This window comes from Triturus cristatus, chromosome 9 (genome assembly GCF_964204655.1).
Source record: "Triturus cristatus chromosome 9, aTriCri1.1, whole genome shotgun sequence".
NCBI lineage: Eukaryota > Metazoa > Chordata > Amphibia > Caudata > Salamandridae > Triturus > Triturus cristatus.
In genome coordinates this window covers 1,004,964,574-1,004,981,628 of record NC_140592.1, presented here as the reverse complement: position 1 = coordinate 1,004,981,628, position 17,055 = coordinate 1,004,964,574, and the positions used below count along the sequence as shown (strand labels likewise).

Sequence of the window (17,055 nt, the reverse complement as noted above, 5' to 3'; positions counted from 1 at the left end):
AGGGGATGATTTCTTTAAATTTATGGTGAACCTTAGTCTGTGTAATGTTAGCATCAGTGTCTCAATGTTCTTCTGTCACTGTGCTTACAAGCTTGCCATCACCAGCCAGTCGTCCAGACAGGAGTATACATGTATTCACATTTTTTTAAGTGTGCAGCAACTTCAGCTAGACACTTTGTGAAGACACTGGGAGTGGACTTTATCCTGAACATTAATGCTTTAAACTGATAATGCACCTTGTACACAACAAATCAGAGGAACCTTTTGTGTCAGTGGTTCATCGGTATGTGCAGGTAGGTATCCGTGAGGCCTATGGTGACCATTTAGTTCCCCTTCTTCAGGAGTAGTCATTTTAAAACACAGTTTCTTTATGTATAGGTTTAGCAGTATGAGATCTAATACTCGGCATAAGGACTAATCTGTTTTTGGTACTAGAAAACACCCCAAGTATACCCCCTGGTTGATCTCTCTTTTTGGGACCTTTTCTTACAGCTAGCTTTAACAGACGTCCTTATACTGGGTGTTGCAGGCAAAATAATCTCTTCCTGCTGTGACTTATTGTTCTTTGTGGCACTGTTCGGAATTTTTTGAGCAACTATACGTAATATCCGTGTTCACTAATGATCAGTATTCACTTGTCCAAGGTGATTAGCTCCCATTCGTACAGGAATCCACCTATTCTGCCCCCCAGTGGTGCTGTATGTTTGGGGCAGATGTTGAGTGAGTCACTTCGCTGAGGAACCCATGCATTGTAGAGTCTGACCTCTTCCCTTTCTCTGCCATTGGAGGGCTGTCACAGTGTAGAGGTGCACTGCCATTGTGGCACTGCTCTGTGTGAACTGTCTTGTTGGTTGAATGTGCCTGGGAGATTCTTTGATTGAAAAACACACCTGCCCAATGGTCTTCTGGTTGATGTAGTGCCTCTCTTATAGGGTCCTCAAGATGCAAGGCCTCGTGCTTTTGCTGTTTCGTTGTCCTTTCTTATTCTGCTGCAGCACCTCATCTACCACAGGACCAAACAGTTGTTCCCCCGTCTAGGGCATGTTTATGATTGAGGCCTGCACTTCTGATTCGAACAATAAGACTCGGAGCCTGGCGTGTCTCCTTATTGTTGTCCCCACAAACGTTTGCCTGCTTGAGGCATGAGTTATAAATCATCTTTCCCACTTGTAGGGTTGTCTTGTCCCTTTTTTGTGCTGTTTGGAGAAATGTTGCATTAGAACTTCACTCTCCTCCCACTGCTGGTGGTTATAGCGGTTGAGGAGTGTGCTGGAGTTTACAATTCTCCACTGAGTGGCAGTTGTCCTCTCTAGTTTCCTGCCTACCATTTCCATCCTCTTTCTCTCTTTGTCCATGGGTGGTCCTGTTGATGTAGGATTGTTACAGTTCCTCTTGGCGGTAGTCAAAAAGATTGAGTCCGCCACTGTGTTGCCGCTGATGAACAATGGGTCCTGGCAGGGGTGTTTATATTTCTTATCAACTCCAGGAGTCACTTTCATTGAGAATGGAGGCTCTCGAAAAGCATCCTCCCTTTAGTCGAGGATGCTTGGGAGTATTGGAAAATACAAACTCTTCTTCTGGGATGGCATGAGGGTTTGAACAAGAAACTGGAACTCTGCTTGTTCCTCCTCAACTTGCACACCGTAGGTGTCTACTGCCAGCTTTATCAGGGAGTTGTACTCAACAAGTTTGTCTGCTAGTGATAGTCTCAAAGGATATGAGTCCACTCAGTCCTCTGAAGGGTTGCGATCAAGGTCTTGCCAGCCAACCTTGTGTACGCTCTGATCTTCGAAGGTGGTCCTCAACATTGCTCTCTTAGAAGAAGAACTCTTCCCGTTCCTTTTGTGTGGTTCAGGAGTAGTTGTAGGTTCAAGCCCAGGGTGCTCTCCTTCAATGGGTTTGGACTCTGGTGGCCTTGCTGGGATTTGAAACCCATTCAACAACTCTAAGTCCCTTTTCTTCTGTAACAAAGCCGCCATTTTAGCTTCTAGATAACATTTCTTTTGCTTGACTTCGAGTGCTCATTGCTCAAGATCGACTTATCAATTGGCATTGGTGTTTCTTTATCCATCGCCTCATTTTCACTCAACCCTGACTAAAAATTAAGCTTGAGAATGGCAAATTATTTAGCCAAATCTACATTAAAACCAAGGTTTTTCTAGACATCGATTGATTTATCAGAGTCTCTGGAATGCATTACTTTGCTTTCTAAGAAGGGATTCATTAATTTCTTTGCCACTATAAGCAGTAAGAAATGTGCAGTAAGTAACGCACACAAAATTTGAAGCTTAAATATTTCCTTTAAAAAACATATATTTTTAATCAGATAGGCAATGTTTTTGGGACAACAATGAAACACTTACCCAGCAAACAGAAAATCCTATCTATCTGCTCTTGTCTGTGCTGTTACAGACATTTTATATAGCCTGACAGTATCAGATACTGCAATGGAATTGTAATTTAGGAGTTGACTATGAGGAGTATTTTACTCAAGATGTTGCTCTTTTTACTTCAAAGATTAAATTTCCCCGTAGCCCACTTTCCTTTTATTAAATCAGACAATTTTCCAAATAATCGGAGTGAAATGAGACGAGAATGTTAGCTCATCGTTTGCCATGCTCAAACCATTAATTTCTGGTCACTTTTTTATGAGAACATTTTGTAAAAGGATCATCGAGTAGAGGTTGTTTTCTTATTCTATGGGGGTGCAATTATAGAATTTCCATTAAGGAAGCTTTAATTGAAATTGCTACTGTTTGCAGAAATCTAAAAACCCCAACCTTAGACAAAAATTTACCACACTCAGTCAAATTGCTATTATCGAAAATATTATTTTTTGGGGCACTGTCATAGAATAATGCTTGAAACGTTGTCTGATACTTATTATAAATACCCACTTTGAAAATAGGTAATCTATTGCCGCAGCTTAAAAGTGGTCCAAATAGTTTTAGTTCACAGATATACTTTTTAGGAAAAATATTCTCAAATCCCTCTTTAAGTATCTATTTTTATTTTTAACTGAAAACAGTGTATGATATTTTTCCTCAATCATTCCAAAATGTTTAAACTCCAAAATGATATATATACCTTTTTACTAACAAGCCTATCTCCCCTCTTCTCCCAACAATTTAGCAATCAATCAAAGGCACCAAAAACACGACAAGGCAAAACAAATGTCAAAAATGAAAAATAATTTCATAACTAAACATATTCATGGCTGTTGTAGTAAAGCTACACTATGTTTCCGAGGAATTCCTAGTGTTGGATCTGCATAATTAATGGAAAACATCAAACAGAAATGTAATTCCATGTATTAGAAATACCTGTTGACTTGGGATGCAAGTTACACGGGGATCCAGGTATGATTTCGAGGATAACCAGCATTTGCAATGCAATATGTCTCGCATTTACGAGAGTTTAAGTTATTGGCATTGTAAATGACAATGCCTTTTATTTATCTGTTTTGATCATTAACACATAAATAAAAAGCATTGTCATTTACAATGCCAATAGCTCAAAGTCTTGTAAATGTGAGACCTATTGCATTTTAAAGAAGCGGCCGCCATTTTCCCTGGCTGCTTGGAAAGTGAAAGTGTGCATGGCGCGCTGAATGTTGCTGGAAAACATGTCGTGCCTGCCATAGGAGAAACTCATTAAAGAAAATAGTGCTTACAGACTAAATAACACATACCGTGTAACAAACAAAGTAAAAGGGCCTGTCCTCATGGGAGGTTACAAATGAAGACAAGGCGGTACTAAGGAGGGACTAACAAGCCTATAAATGAATCAGAATCCAGCATTTACGAAGGACAATGACACAAACCAAATACAAATATGGGCAGAGAGTGGGTGGGGCTTCAAGTTCATACTCTAATACAGCCTGCCTCGCAGAGCAGCGCATGCGCTGCCTAGGCTCGACCTAAAAAAGGGCACTGTCTCCTTAAAAGTTGTAGGACAGAATAAGACCATTGGTGGTGGCTCGTTTCTTGATACCTAACAACTAGCACGAGATGCTCAGTCTATTTACAATGAACAGATAACTACTGAATACCGTGAAAAATGTTCGTGAAAGAATATAAGTGAAAAAAAGTTTTTAGATCAGATAGTTTGCTCATCACTCGGCAAGGGTATAGAGTCCATCAGCCCACCCTTATTGGCGGAGCTTCGTCATCTGGAACTCGAGGAGAGCTGGATCTAGGGCCACAGTCTTGAGCCACCAGGCCCTGCTGGGTACCTGACCCTTATGCTCCTGGAAAAACTCTTGCCCAGATGTATGTTCCAACTATGTGAACTCCAATAGCGTGCAGTGCTCTAGTGAATGTGCTGATTAAAAATGACTACTGGGGCAACAAAATATATTTATTATGGAATTGTCCAAGTGTCATATCTAAAATAACCTAATAGTCATGAAAAAATATATAGACTATTTCCTAGCTACGTCTAATGTGGTCGACATGTTTCAGCCGAGTTGGTCAATAGACCCGGCTTTCTTCAGGACCTCGATGACAAATACGGCTACTGCAGAAATAAACACAAATCGTGCATATAAATGTGTAAGACAGTGCTCATAAAGAAAGTGTAATGGTCCGATAAGTCTGTGGCTCCTTATTACCCATGACAGCCCTTTGAGTTGTCAAACTCCACAAGGGAACTATATACTTGATGCTACTAGAAAGTTTTTTTGCACAGTGAGGTACCATTGAAAACTCCAATGTAAAGAGACTCAAAGTGCAGGTTGGTTCTTAGACAAATCTAAAACTAGTCAGACTCTTTAGTCGATAATCCAGTGATTTTTCTGAATAATGGGAATATTTTAGTTATAAGACAAACAGTACCCTAGTGTTGTGTTTAAAGGATAACAAAAGATTAACACCTTTTTTTTCTGGATGCTGTTACACTCGAATAAAAATGTTAAATATTTGTCTCTCTGTTGACTGCCTTGCTCACCTCACCCACACAGCCATCCTGTTTTTCACCCTTGCTGCCTCTTAGACTCAATGAGTATTTCAAACAATCACTGGCAAATCAAAAAGGCCTGGTGAAGGTTGCCAGCCTTTCGGCTTTGTCAATACTTGTTCTGTTTTATAAAACGTTATTTTTTGTTTCTGCCTGACCATCATGCATACATATGTATTAAAAAAATTGGCTGAAAACTAAAATATTTTTTGGTCTAAAACATCACATATTGCCATTGTAGTCTGTGCCACTTAAAGGAACTACTTTGCATGTAGATGTGCTCCTTCGGAAAAAGCAGAATGATGTCACTCAGTTGTGGGCAGAAGAAATGAGTGAATGACACAACAAAATACCAGTGATTGAAGAAAGCTGCTTGACTGCCCCAATACGTATATTGTGCATAATCGTTTTCGCTAACAACAGACCTAAAAATCTAATGTTTAAAGCAGTCAAAGCTAAAAGTTAGAATGCTTTCCTATTAGACCCAACTCAAATCTTAGCAATCTCTCATAGTTTCATAAATACACTTATTTTATTGACACCCCATAACCAGCCGAGGTATTCTGCACATAGCTGTTTATATATCATTGACACAATGATACCAGACACAGAAAGTTGAACTCACTGCTGATATATTTTCCCCAAAACTGGGACACAATATTCAATCATTTGACTAAAATTACTTAAGATTCACTCATGCACAAAATGGAACATCCTAAACCTGAAATATACTTTAACAATTCAATATTATTTTATATTATTCAGACAAATGTTCCCCTGGAGTGTGAAACACTGATTGAAGGCACCTTCAAACTGTGCTTTGCAAAAGGCTGCTTTCTGCTGGTCAGTGGCACCTTGGCACTAAACGCTCCAGAGCTGTTTTTGTACAGTCAGAGTTGCCAACTGCCCCTAGGATGCCATGCTTAGTTGTGCAGTTCTGCTAATAGCACCTAGGACCATTGAAAACCCTCATGTACTGCAATTATCCTTCACTCACTGCTTTTAAATTCCAATTGAAAAGCAAATGTTTCCCCAAAGCTCTCAACCTCTAATACTCTCTGGTCAACACTTTCTGCTTTTTCATACGGCACCACTTCTACAAGCGTCACACCTTATATTCTGCCAAATTGGCATTTAGGTAGGACATTTATTTGTTTTTAAATCATTAGTAAGTCCAAGCGAATGCCGGGACGCATCATATTTTTGAGGGGGCTCGACTTAAGTTCTGCTTACTATGTATTGAAAAAACACGAAAGATTTTGGCATCACAGCTATTCTAATTCACCAATTATTATTGGCAAGCCTTTCAACCAATAAGAATTTGTCTTGGTATTAACACTATGTTAATTGGCTGCTGACAAGCAATGAAAAATGCTGTGAGTAGCCCATACCTTCCTGGACACTATCCTAAGGTGCAAGAAGGGTGAGTACACAACAAATTTACTATGCTCATGCATAAAATGCCACCATTTTGTCTAGTGCCCCAACGGAGCAGGATTTGGTGGGGGTTGCTTGTATAACATATTTCACTCTGCAGGTGAAGAAATAAAAACAAAAGCTTTAGCTGAATCTAAATCTCTGCAACTTTTTTCAGTCAACACTAATTATAATCACTCACTGAGTATAACAGCCTGTGTGTGAGAAACACACATAGGCTGTGGTAGGGAAGAGGTGTGGCGTCACGGCCAGGGCTACTGACGCTGGAATCTGGGGCTCACGGTTCGATCCCTGGCACCGGCGGCAGGTCAGCCCAGCACCATGTGACTCTGAGCAATAGCGTGCTTAATCTTCCCGATGGCCCCCAGCGCCGGGATGACTTTGGGTAACTGTTCGCGCTTTACAAATACTGGATTTACATTTACATTACAAGTTGAGTGGAATTGCATCTGGGGATTCCCAGTGGCCGGAATTACTGTTAGTGGCCAATATCTCTGCATTAAATTCAGCCTCTTAGGAGTTAGTATAGTATCCTGTATTTTCTTAGGTTAGCTTTTGTGCCCTTACATGAGGGATGTCTAAGTGGGTGAAAGTCCAATTTCCACTATTTACATTTGTGGGGCTGCTCCACAAGCTACAGCTAAGACTAAATAAATCATCTTAAACTACACTTCGACAACTTGCTCGTCCTTACTACAGTTAGGGCCTCGGAATGGTGAATAACTGTGTGGACATGGAATTACAGCATGGAATTCTGCACTGTATTTCCTATTTCGAGGAATGTAACACTCCCATTTGGCACCTGTTCTCGAGCAGGTGGTAAATGAGAGCTGTGGCGGGAGAGGGCTTGAGAGGGAGTGAAGGAGGTTAGATAAGGGAAAGGGAAGCTTAGGGTTGGCACTGCCTGCTCACCCCTTGCCAAAGATTGTCACAAACCAAAGACTCATGCCATTTTGCTGGCCAGAATGTCTGGCTGGTGAAATTGGGTCACGTGTTCCCGCACCCGTCAAACCGGGAGTGGGAACACCAGCCCTTTCATGGTTAGGCTGAGCGGCATCTCACCCAGGGATGCTGCTACACCTCATAATCAGGCCATTCATCTCCCTTATTAGCTGATAATGGATGCACCTTTGAAGAGCTGAGCAGGCTGCCCCTGAATTTCTTGTAGTAAACCATAATAGTTTAATTTAAATTGTGCACCCTTTAAATTGAGACATGCCACAATGTCCTGCAGTACAGCACAATACAGCTTGAGCAATTTTGCTAGTTTGCTGGACAATAGGTCATGGTGAAAGCATTTCAGTTTGAGATACATTACTCTGAAAGTCAAGGAACAAGCAGAAGGTGTGGGCATGCAAATTCTCACTAGGAAATCCCTCTTTTTCAGAAAACATAGTATATGTATTCTGTGCACAAATTCTGCACCTTGATCATTAGAAGCAGCAAGAAGTCCTCTTTGCAAGGGAAGACTTTGACAGCTTACCATAGTTATCTTTTTCCAGGGACATCCCGGTCCTCTGCCCTGTCCGTGGGGGTTCCCAGTCCCCTCCCACTCCACTTAAAGCAGTGTCCTCCCCATCATACTCGGAAAAATAGTCCTCCTCCTGTTCCACATCCACATTCCTGGCCTCAGACTCCAGGCCGCCGCCCTCTGCGGGGTCCACGTATTCCCAAAACAGAGGCCAAAAGAGGTCCTTGTGAGCCAGCCACTCTGCAGACGATATTGACCAGTCGTTCTTGGGTTCCTTCAGCAGGTCCATCTCAAACTCGGTCTGAGGGTCGTCAACAACCTCAATGGTCACCTGTGATGGAAAGAGACCAGTTAGGGAACAAATAACTAGGACTATTGGCAAAGGGCTATCTGTGAGGGTACACTCCAGCTATACCAAGTCATGCATTGCACAACACTGTCATACACTATATTGCCGTCAGACACCATATCCACAATCATATACTGTATTCTTCATAGAACCCTCATAGTCCACTCTGCCCCTCTGCCCTCATGGTACACTATGTTAAAGGTTACTGGAATTTTAATGATCCTGCAGGTGCTGCATTTTTCGCATGATTATGGATTTGGCCAATTAGCTACATATACATCATATGCTGTTTATTTTGCAGATTAAAAATTCAAAAGTTAATAAAAATGCAGAGACATAGTGGAAGGCCCTTTGTGAAAGTTGAGTAGGCACTTTTCAATAGCTTATTGCTGTATTTGAGTGTTTGTTCTTATAAGCTGAAACCTTTGCTAGGGCAGTGTAAACATTGGTAAAAATGACAAAATAATGAAGTAATAGTTAAGAGGGACTTAAATATTATCATTAGAAACTACTGCTGGTCCTGCTGTCTATCATACCAACCTGCACGATGTTTGTACTGAGATGGAAGTGGAACCAGTAACATGGTTCAGACACTTTTTCTAGAGGTTAGAAGAAGGTCTGAGGCAGCAGTTCCAGCAATCCTGCTTGCTTGGAAAAATGGAAGGCGATATCCCAAAAAATTAGCTAGCCAACACGTGTTTCTTACCTGAATGTTTGGGTTCTGAGCAGTCAGGTCTACGTTGGCTAACCCAGCCAGGTCCAGGACAAAGGGTGTAGTATGTGCCTCTTCCTGGGGCGAACTAGTGTGGAAGGACTCCGATTGGCTCCTGTCCCCCTGCTGGGACCACCGACGTTTCTGCCGACTTGAGCTCCTCGGTCCTCCCTGGCTGGAACTCTGAACCTTGTTAGAATGTGCTATTTCCTCTGCCGGTGCAAAAGCTGCATCTGAAGGACGTATGACCTAATGACGAAGAAGAGAATATGGGTTAACCACCTTATTTAAAAACTTGATGCTAATGCCAACTCTAATTTATTTGGGGTACACTTTACTATACAGCTAATTATGTCATACCGTCCCAGACACCCATATCTGAAAGAACAATGTTGAACCCCAATAGTGCCGTCTTAAGGAGAGGTGAAGCAACTAATGGATGGCCCTACAAGTGGAGATCGCTTGTAGAGACTTCTTTACAATCAACAATGTGGATATCCATTGTGTATTAACCACTGATGGGCATGGTTTGTCCACAAAAATAAACACACCAGCCCCCCACCCCCCCATACAGGTCAGCAGAGTGAGTCACATGTCAAGAGAAAAGTGAATCGAACATGAGCTGAACACTCCTCAAGACCAACCTCTCAATGAACTTGGACATTAGACACTAGACAATGTTTACATGGAAATCTGAGCAAGTAAAACAAAATGATGATTAAAACTTGGTCTGGTGGGTTTGGGGTATTTAAAGAAGAGAGTGAATACCAGATTATGGTAATGGTACATATATGAACTGTGATATACATTATGTGTAAGCAACAACGACTGTATGAGGAATCATGCAGGATTTAATGGCGTACAATCTTGCTGAATGTTGCCTATAACAACGGCGCATCAGTTTGCTTGTCAAATAATGATAGCTAAATGCTCTATTTGTCAAATGGAGATCAGACCTTCGGTCAAGTCATGTCTCAGTGGAAGGAATTAATTCAATCACAGGCAAAAGGCTGGAAAAAACACATCTATGTTCTGGTCAATTCAATAGTCAATCGCTGACTAATCCCTTTTAAAAAACTAGAAAAACAACCAAACAAATCGCAAAGATAGACAGAACAGTCTTCAAGTTTAGAAGACAAGTGAGTTGCAACAAAACCATCAATATTATAAGTAAAGCATGATGGTTCAACCAACGACGACACAGAAGAACAAAGCATCACTGGTGAGACACATTCAGTGATGGAGGAGGGAGCAACATCTATTCCAACAACTAATCCACGGATACTCGCTGATGTTCCTCTCATGCGACATCAGTTTTCTTTGTAATTAGTGAATATGCCAATGACCACCACAGTCAGATCCATTCTATGTTAATTCATCAAAGGAATAATCCCTCATCATAAACTCCCAATTGAGTTGGTCTTCATGGACTACATGGTCAGTCATTCCATAGACAACAAGCGACTCATGGCAAGTCTTGTCAAAATAGCAGAAGCAGAGGAGCCTAGCGCGGGACCAAGATGGCCGCGTGAGCACAGAGCTCCCGCAACCCTCGTTCCCTCCGGCAATTATCCTGGAAAAATCTTGTGTCAAATATCCGGAATACTGGAGATGAACTACTGCTGAGGCGAGCGTCGTTGTCCGGACTGAAATCGTACACCGGAGACCGAATTTGTGACAGGTTGAAGTTTGCGGCCTATCCCCCGGGAGGTGCCCGGGTCTCGCGTTGGCATGGGCCCGGACACTAATTGAACAACAGCGGCCGTGTGCGGTGCGGATCATCGGAGGGGGGCTGTTTCCACTTTCACTTTCGTTTTCTGTCACAATTACGTGCCTCGGCCCGTGAGTGTCTTGGACAACAGTTGCCTGTAGCTCGGCCTGCACATGCATGGGCTTGCATCGGAGACCCGGATCCAGCGGACCTCGTGTCAATTGCGTGGCTGAGCGGCCTGTTTTTGACGCTGACTGTTCCGGGGTTGAGGATGTCGACCAAATCGGAGGCCGACAAACAGAAGCCCAAGAATACCAGGCGGGGGGGCTACACCCAAACCAACAATATGGATCGCTATGCCCAGCAAAAGGGATCGCCAAGCGGACCGGGGAAGCTACAGGAATCATCGGGAGACGGCTCGGTCCCCGCACCGGAATTGACACTGCAAGATATTATGGGCGCCATTGAGGAGATGAAGTCCTCTATTGGGCAACAGTTTGAGGCCCTGGCACACAAAGTGGACACCATCTCAGTCGACGTTAATTTGCTCCGCGCTGACCTGGGGAAAACTAATGAGAGAGTAAAATCATTGGACCAAAAAACCACTAGCCTCACGGGGGACGTCTCTGATCTGCAAATAGAGGTCCACACGCTGAGGACTACCAACGACCTCATTGCCCGCAAGATGGAGGATTTTGAAGGCCGGGCGAGGCGCAATAACGTGCGCATAGTTGGCGTTCCGGAGAAATCGGAGGAGCAATCGGCGGACCTGTTTGTCGAGGACTTGGTGCTTAACCATCTTGGCGCCTAAGGGCCTCAGCAAGTTCTTTGCGGTCGAGCGGGCCCACCGAGTCCCGGGCGTGAGGCCCAAGGTGGGAGCCCCCCCGAGACCGATCATCGCCAGGATCTTCAACTTCAGGGACTGCGATGCCATTCTGCAGGCGTCACGGGGGTCCGGACCGGTTACTTTCCAGAACACTGCAGTGAGTTTTTATCCTGACTTCACCCAGGCGGTGCAGAAGCAACGGCAGAGTTTCCTGGGGGTTAAGAGGAGGCTACGTCAGAGGGGCCTGAAGTATGCCATGCTCTTCCCAGCCAAGTTGCGCGTCGAGTACGAAGAACGAACCTTTTTCTTTGACTTGCCTGACGAGGTTGGGGAATGGCTCGATACATTGCCTCAGCGGCGGACTAGCGGGGATCATGCTGGCGGAGCGGAAGGAGGCCATGTCGCAAAAGAGTGAGGACTCTGGTGATCGACCATTCTGGCCAAGCTCGGGACAGTGGTTCGCTGATTTGTTTTCATTGCTAGCTATTGTCCGGGGGTGGCGAGGGCACAATGGGATCTCTTTCCTCCTACGGGGTTTCTTCTTGTAGATTAGCTTCTGCTAGGGCGACAGGCACACTGCAAGTTGGGGGGGCTTTTAGGCTTATGCAGGGGTGCAGGGTGGGGGGTGGTTTGGGCTTGTTGGAGTGTTTGTTGTTGTTTTTCGTTTTGCAAGGTATCGCAATGCAAGTCTCGTGTGCTGCTCTCGGGGATGGGCGGGGGTCTCTTGCCATTTTGTGATGGGGGGTAGGGGTTTGAATATACTTAGTTGGAATGTTAATGGCTTGGGGGATCGTATTAAGCGGGGGATTGTTCTGCAATTTCTGAACAGGTGCTCTCCTGACATAGTTTTGCTGCAGGAGACGCACCTGATAGGCAACACGTGTCATGCTCTCAATAGAAAGGGTTATAAATTCATCGCCCACTCTGGGTTTTCCTCGGGATCTCGGGGGGCTGGAATACTTGTTAGGACCTCGCTGCCGTTGGAGATTGATTCTACTACTGTTGATGAGAGGGGGCGCTTTGCGGCGGCTGCGGGGAGATGGGAGGGCAGGACACTGGTTTTGGTTTCTGTTTATGTCCCTCCTGGCCTGCAGGCCGCCACATTTGCCGACTTGGGGAGGGCCATGTTGGATCTCCCCGAGGGAGTGTTGGTAATGGGTGGTGACTTTAATGCAGTCGGTTCCGGATTACTAGACAGACATCCGCCAAGGGACCCCGGGGGGGCGCAGAGATGGCTCCCAGATTTTACTGATACACTAGGTTTGGTTGACTGCTGGAGGCTGCTACACCCCGCTCAGCGGCAGTATACTTTTCACTCTGGGGCGCACGGCAGTCTCTCTAGAATAGATTATGTTCTCACCTTGGCTGCCCACGCTTCCTTGGTGTCTGAGGCTAGGCACATGGCCAGGGGCATCTCCGATCACTCGCCGGTGTGGATTAGTATGGATTTTGGCCGTGGCGCGGCAGGTAGGGTTGCCCCTATTAACCCCTGGTATTTCCGTGACCCTAAGACTCGTGGAGCGTTGTTGAAAGCGGTTGATCTTTACTTTTCGGAGAACCTTGGCTCGGTTACCTCCGCGGTGTCTTTGTGGGAAGCGTTTAAAACAGTACTGAGAGGGGAGGCACTCTCCTTGATAGCGGATGTCAAACGTCGGAGAGATGCGGAGGTGGCGCAGATCGAGGCTGAGATAGTGGCATTAGAGTCTGTCCTGGAAGACGAGGTTACGGCGGAAACTCAGCATAAATTGAGACTAAAACAGTCTGATTATAAAGCACTGGTGACAAACGCGGCTAAGGTTCTTAGCAGGGACCAACAAGGGCGATTGTATGATGTGGGCGACAAGGCTGGGAAATTAATAGCGTGGTTAGACAGGAAAGAACGAGTGAATAGAGTTGTGCCAGAAATACTGACGGATGGCGGGGATAATGTCACTGAACCCGATGGGATAGTCCAGTGTTTCGCGGACCACTTCCGCATGGTCTATACGTCTGTGTCGGACAGGCCGGAGGAAGACTCGCATGAACTGCTGCGAGACATTGCCCTGCCTTGTTTGTCCGACGTCGACAGGGAGGACCTTGATGGTGACATCACCGCGGATGAGGTTGCAGTTGCTATCCGCTCGCTACGCCCGGGCAAGGCCTCGGGCCCGAATGGTTTGCCGGTCGAGTTGTATAAACTCAGACCGGATAAGATTGCTCCGTATTTGCGAGATATGTTTGTAGAGGCGCGGGAGCATGGGTGTCTTCCATTTGACCAACGTCTGGCGACAATAGTGGTTATACATAAAGATGGCAAGCCCCGGAACAGATAAGGGTCGTATAGGCCGATCTCCCTACTCAACGCTGAGTCCAAAATCCTCGCCAAACTGTTGGCTAACCGTCTGATCAGGGTCATTGGGGACTTGATCCACCCGGACCAATCCGGGTTTATCCCACACCACAACACTGCGTTGAACCTCAGGAGACTTCATGGCGCGCTCGCGAGGGTTGAGACGCTGCGGGAGTCGGCCATTTTGGTGTCACTCGACGCCACGATGGCTTTCGACACTGTGGAATGGCCGTATCTGTGGCAGCGCTCACAAAATTCGGCTTCGGACCGGGTTTTATAGGCTGGATTAGGCTACTTTATGAGGAACCTTTGGCTAAAATCGCGGTGAACGGTAGGGCGTCATCTCCGTTCGAGCTTGGGAGGGGCACCCGGCAGGGTTGTCCTCTGTCGCCACTACTGTTCGCTCTCGCCCTTGAGCCGCTGGCGGCATGGATTAGATGGCAGCCAGACATAAGAGGGATCCGATGGTCGCCAGACCACGAGGACCGCATTTCTTTGTATGCAGACGACATCTTGTTATACTTGACCTCACCTCGGAAATCCCTCATAGTGGTCTGCGACGTTTTGAAGTCTTTTGGTAGTAACTCGGGTCTCGCCATTAATTGGGGAAAGTCGCACCTATATGTTCTCAGTGGGGACACCCCTGCCGTCCCGCGGGATTGCTCCATCCAGATCGCCCAGCGGGGCTTTCTGTACTTGGGGATATATATTTCCACAGACCCCTCTGTCCGATACGAGAAGAACCTCCTCCCTCCGCTGTCACGCTTGAGACGGGATGTTGCGGGTTGGAGGCGGCTACCGCTCTCCCTCCTAGGCCGCGCCGCATTGTTTAAAATTATGTCTCTTCCCCGGTTTCTCTACGCCTTACAGAAAACCCTAGAGTTAGTTCCTGCCTGTTATTTTCGCGAGGTGGAGAGCCTCCAGCGTTCGCTGTTATGGGACGGTCGACAGCGTATAGCTATAGCAAAGTTGACCCTTCCATGGTATGACGGGGGGATAGCACTCCCTGACATCAGAAGATATTATTGGGCTACCCAATTGGGAGCGATCAACCATGGGGTTTACGGTCCGGCGTTGAACCCTGGGTTTGCTATGGATCGGTGGCTGTTGCGCGGGGGTAATTACCTTAGGGCGCTGTATTCCAAATCATTGGATGGGTCCCTCACAGGACCGACCAAGACGGCAGTGCAGGTGTGGAAGGCGGTTACAAACTCGTTGGGCTGGAAGGACAGACTTACCCAGGCTACTCCGCTTTTTTAATCCGATATACTAGGGAAATTATGGCACACGAAAGGGTTTGAGAAGTGGGACCTAATTGGGATTTCTAGAGTTGGGGATTTGCTGACTAAGGGTAAGGTGAAATCGTTTGAGACGCTGCAGACGGAGTACGAATTAGGGGGTACTGAATACTTTCGATATGCCCAGGTGCGTCACGCTCTGCTATCTGTTCGTGCCGAGGGGGAGGCCGTGCCTGAGTCTTCTCCTTTGGAGGATCGGATTCTGGATGGTCATATGCCGGAGAGTACAATCTCCTTGATTTACAAGAAGCTTGTAAATGTCCGGACCGACCTCCTCCTTGATGTGCGAGAACAATGGACTAGGGATGGTCTCGAACTGGACGATGAGGACTGGCAATATGCCGTCTCCTCTCCGAAGGAGGTTGCGATCCCGGCTAGACTGCGGCTGGTGCAGCTTAAGATACTTCACAGGGTTTATGTCACGGGGCCCCGCCTGATTCATATGGGTTTCTCTGACGATGGCTTATGCAAGAGAGGCTGTGGGATGTTGGGCACCTTTCTACACATTATTTGGGAGTGTGGGGAGATCGTAGAGTTCTGGAAACAAATTCATGATGTGATGGAAGAGGTCACGGGTATCGCACTCTTCCCGGAGGCAAGACGATGCCTGTTGAATGTCTGGGGCCCCACCGACTATGATGCCGCTCAGACCCAATGGGTGACTCTGGGGAATATGGTGGCGAAGCGAGATATTGCGCAGCTGTGGGGATCCCAGAGACCTCCCACCTTGGTAACATGGATGGAAAATATGGACTGGGGCATGTTCCGGGAGAAAACGGTGTACAGTGCCCGGGGTCGCCCTAAGAAGTGGCATAAGATATGGGGGCAATGGAACCATTATAGGGGAGATATTTGTGTGCCCCCGGTTGCTGAGATGCTCGATGTGCAACTTTCCCCCTAGCTCTACTCCCAACTATATACGTAAACTGTTCATAACCTGGAGTCCGTACCCCTGCTTTCCCCTCACTTCTTTGGCGTGGTGTAGCGCTCCGCTGATGGGAGTGGGACCTCGCCCCAGCTGAGAACTAGTGCATGCTTATTATATGCTTTGCCTTGCTCGTGTTTTATTTTTTGGTTTATATTAAAACTAAACCTTTGTTACTCCTGATGTACGGATATGGACCTTCCTACGTATTGTTCCCATCGTGCTGCCGAACCTCCGGGATGTCGGCTGAATAGCTGTGTACCATGTTGACGTAAATAAAGGTTTTTGAAAAAAAAAAAAAAAATAGCAGAAGCAGAAAACTCAGCCAACCACTTCCCAGCAGGGAGATGAAAGGAGTTCTTCTCAAACCACAGCCGGTGGGGGACAGGGAGTTACAACAATACAGCAATGCTGGTGAACAGACCTTCACAAGTGGTACGTCAAGAGTTCAACAGCCCCTAAAAAAACAAGCATTGGCATAGCCAATAGGTCTCGCTTTTGGGACCTTATAAGTATTTAGTTATGCAGCACAATATCCTTGGTGCAACAACATCAACTGTTGCATGGCTAAACACTTATAAGGTCCCAAAGGCGAGACCTATTGGCTATGCCAATGCTTGTTTATTTACTGTAGCTGCCACCGAGTATTAAACAACAGAGAGGGGATAAACCCAGTGGGCAGAGCATCTCATTACAAAATCCCCCAAAAATAATCCACAGGGAAATGATGGTTCAGTGCTGAGAACAGACAAGGATGCTTGCTATACAAATCCACAGAAATTCCCCTAAAAACTTCAGTTGCAATGCAGCGCTAAAAATACACTGAATGGTGTCGAACAAAGCAGTCAAAACTCCCCGGAATGCACTGCTCCTGGCTTCATTAAGGTGTCCCCGTTGATGACGAAAGGGCTCAGGCTTCGCTCGTAACCCTATTGCTTGTTAAAGAGGGGCAAGGGGGCACAGCAGTGCTGGGAGACAACGGAGGTGAGCTATGAGGGTTTAGTAAGATTTAATAACATTTGGCAGGCAGGGAGAGCTGAA

At 45.9% G+C, this 17,055-nt stretch overlaps 1 protein-coding gene across 1 annotated transcript in view; it reads right to left on the bottom strand.

Moving 5' to 3' along the window:
* ISM2 (isthmin 2) overlaps positions 1-17,055 on the bottom strand; it is a 95,157-nt gene that overhangs the window by 26,289 nt on the left and 51,813 nt on the right. Inside the window, exons 2-3 of the mRNA XM_085626637.1 lie at positions 8,920-9,174; positions 7,877-8,195 (exon numbers count right to left, since the gene is read on the bottom strand). Coding sequence (XP_085482763.1) covers positions 7,877-8,195; positions 8,920-9,174 — 574 coding nt within the window. The remainder of the gene's footprint in view (positions 1-7,876; positions 8,196-8,919; positions 9,175-17,055) is intronic.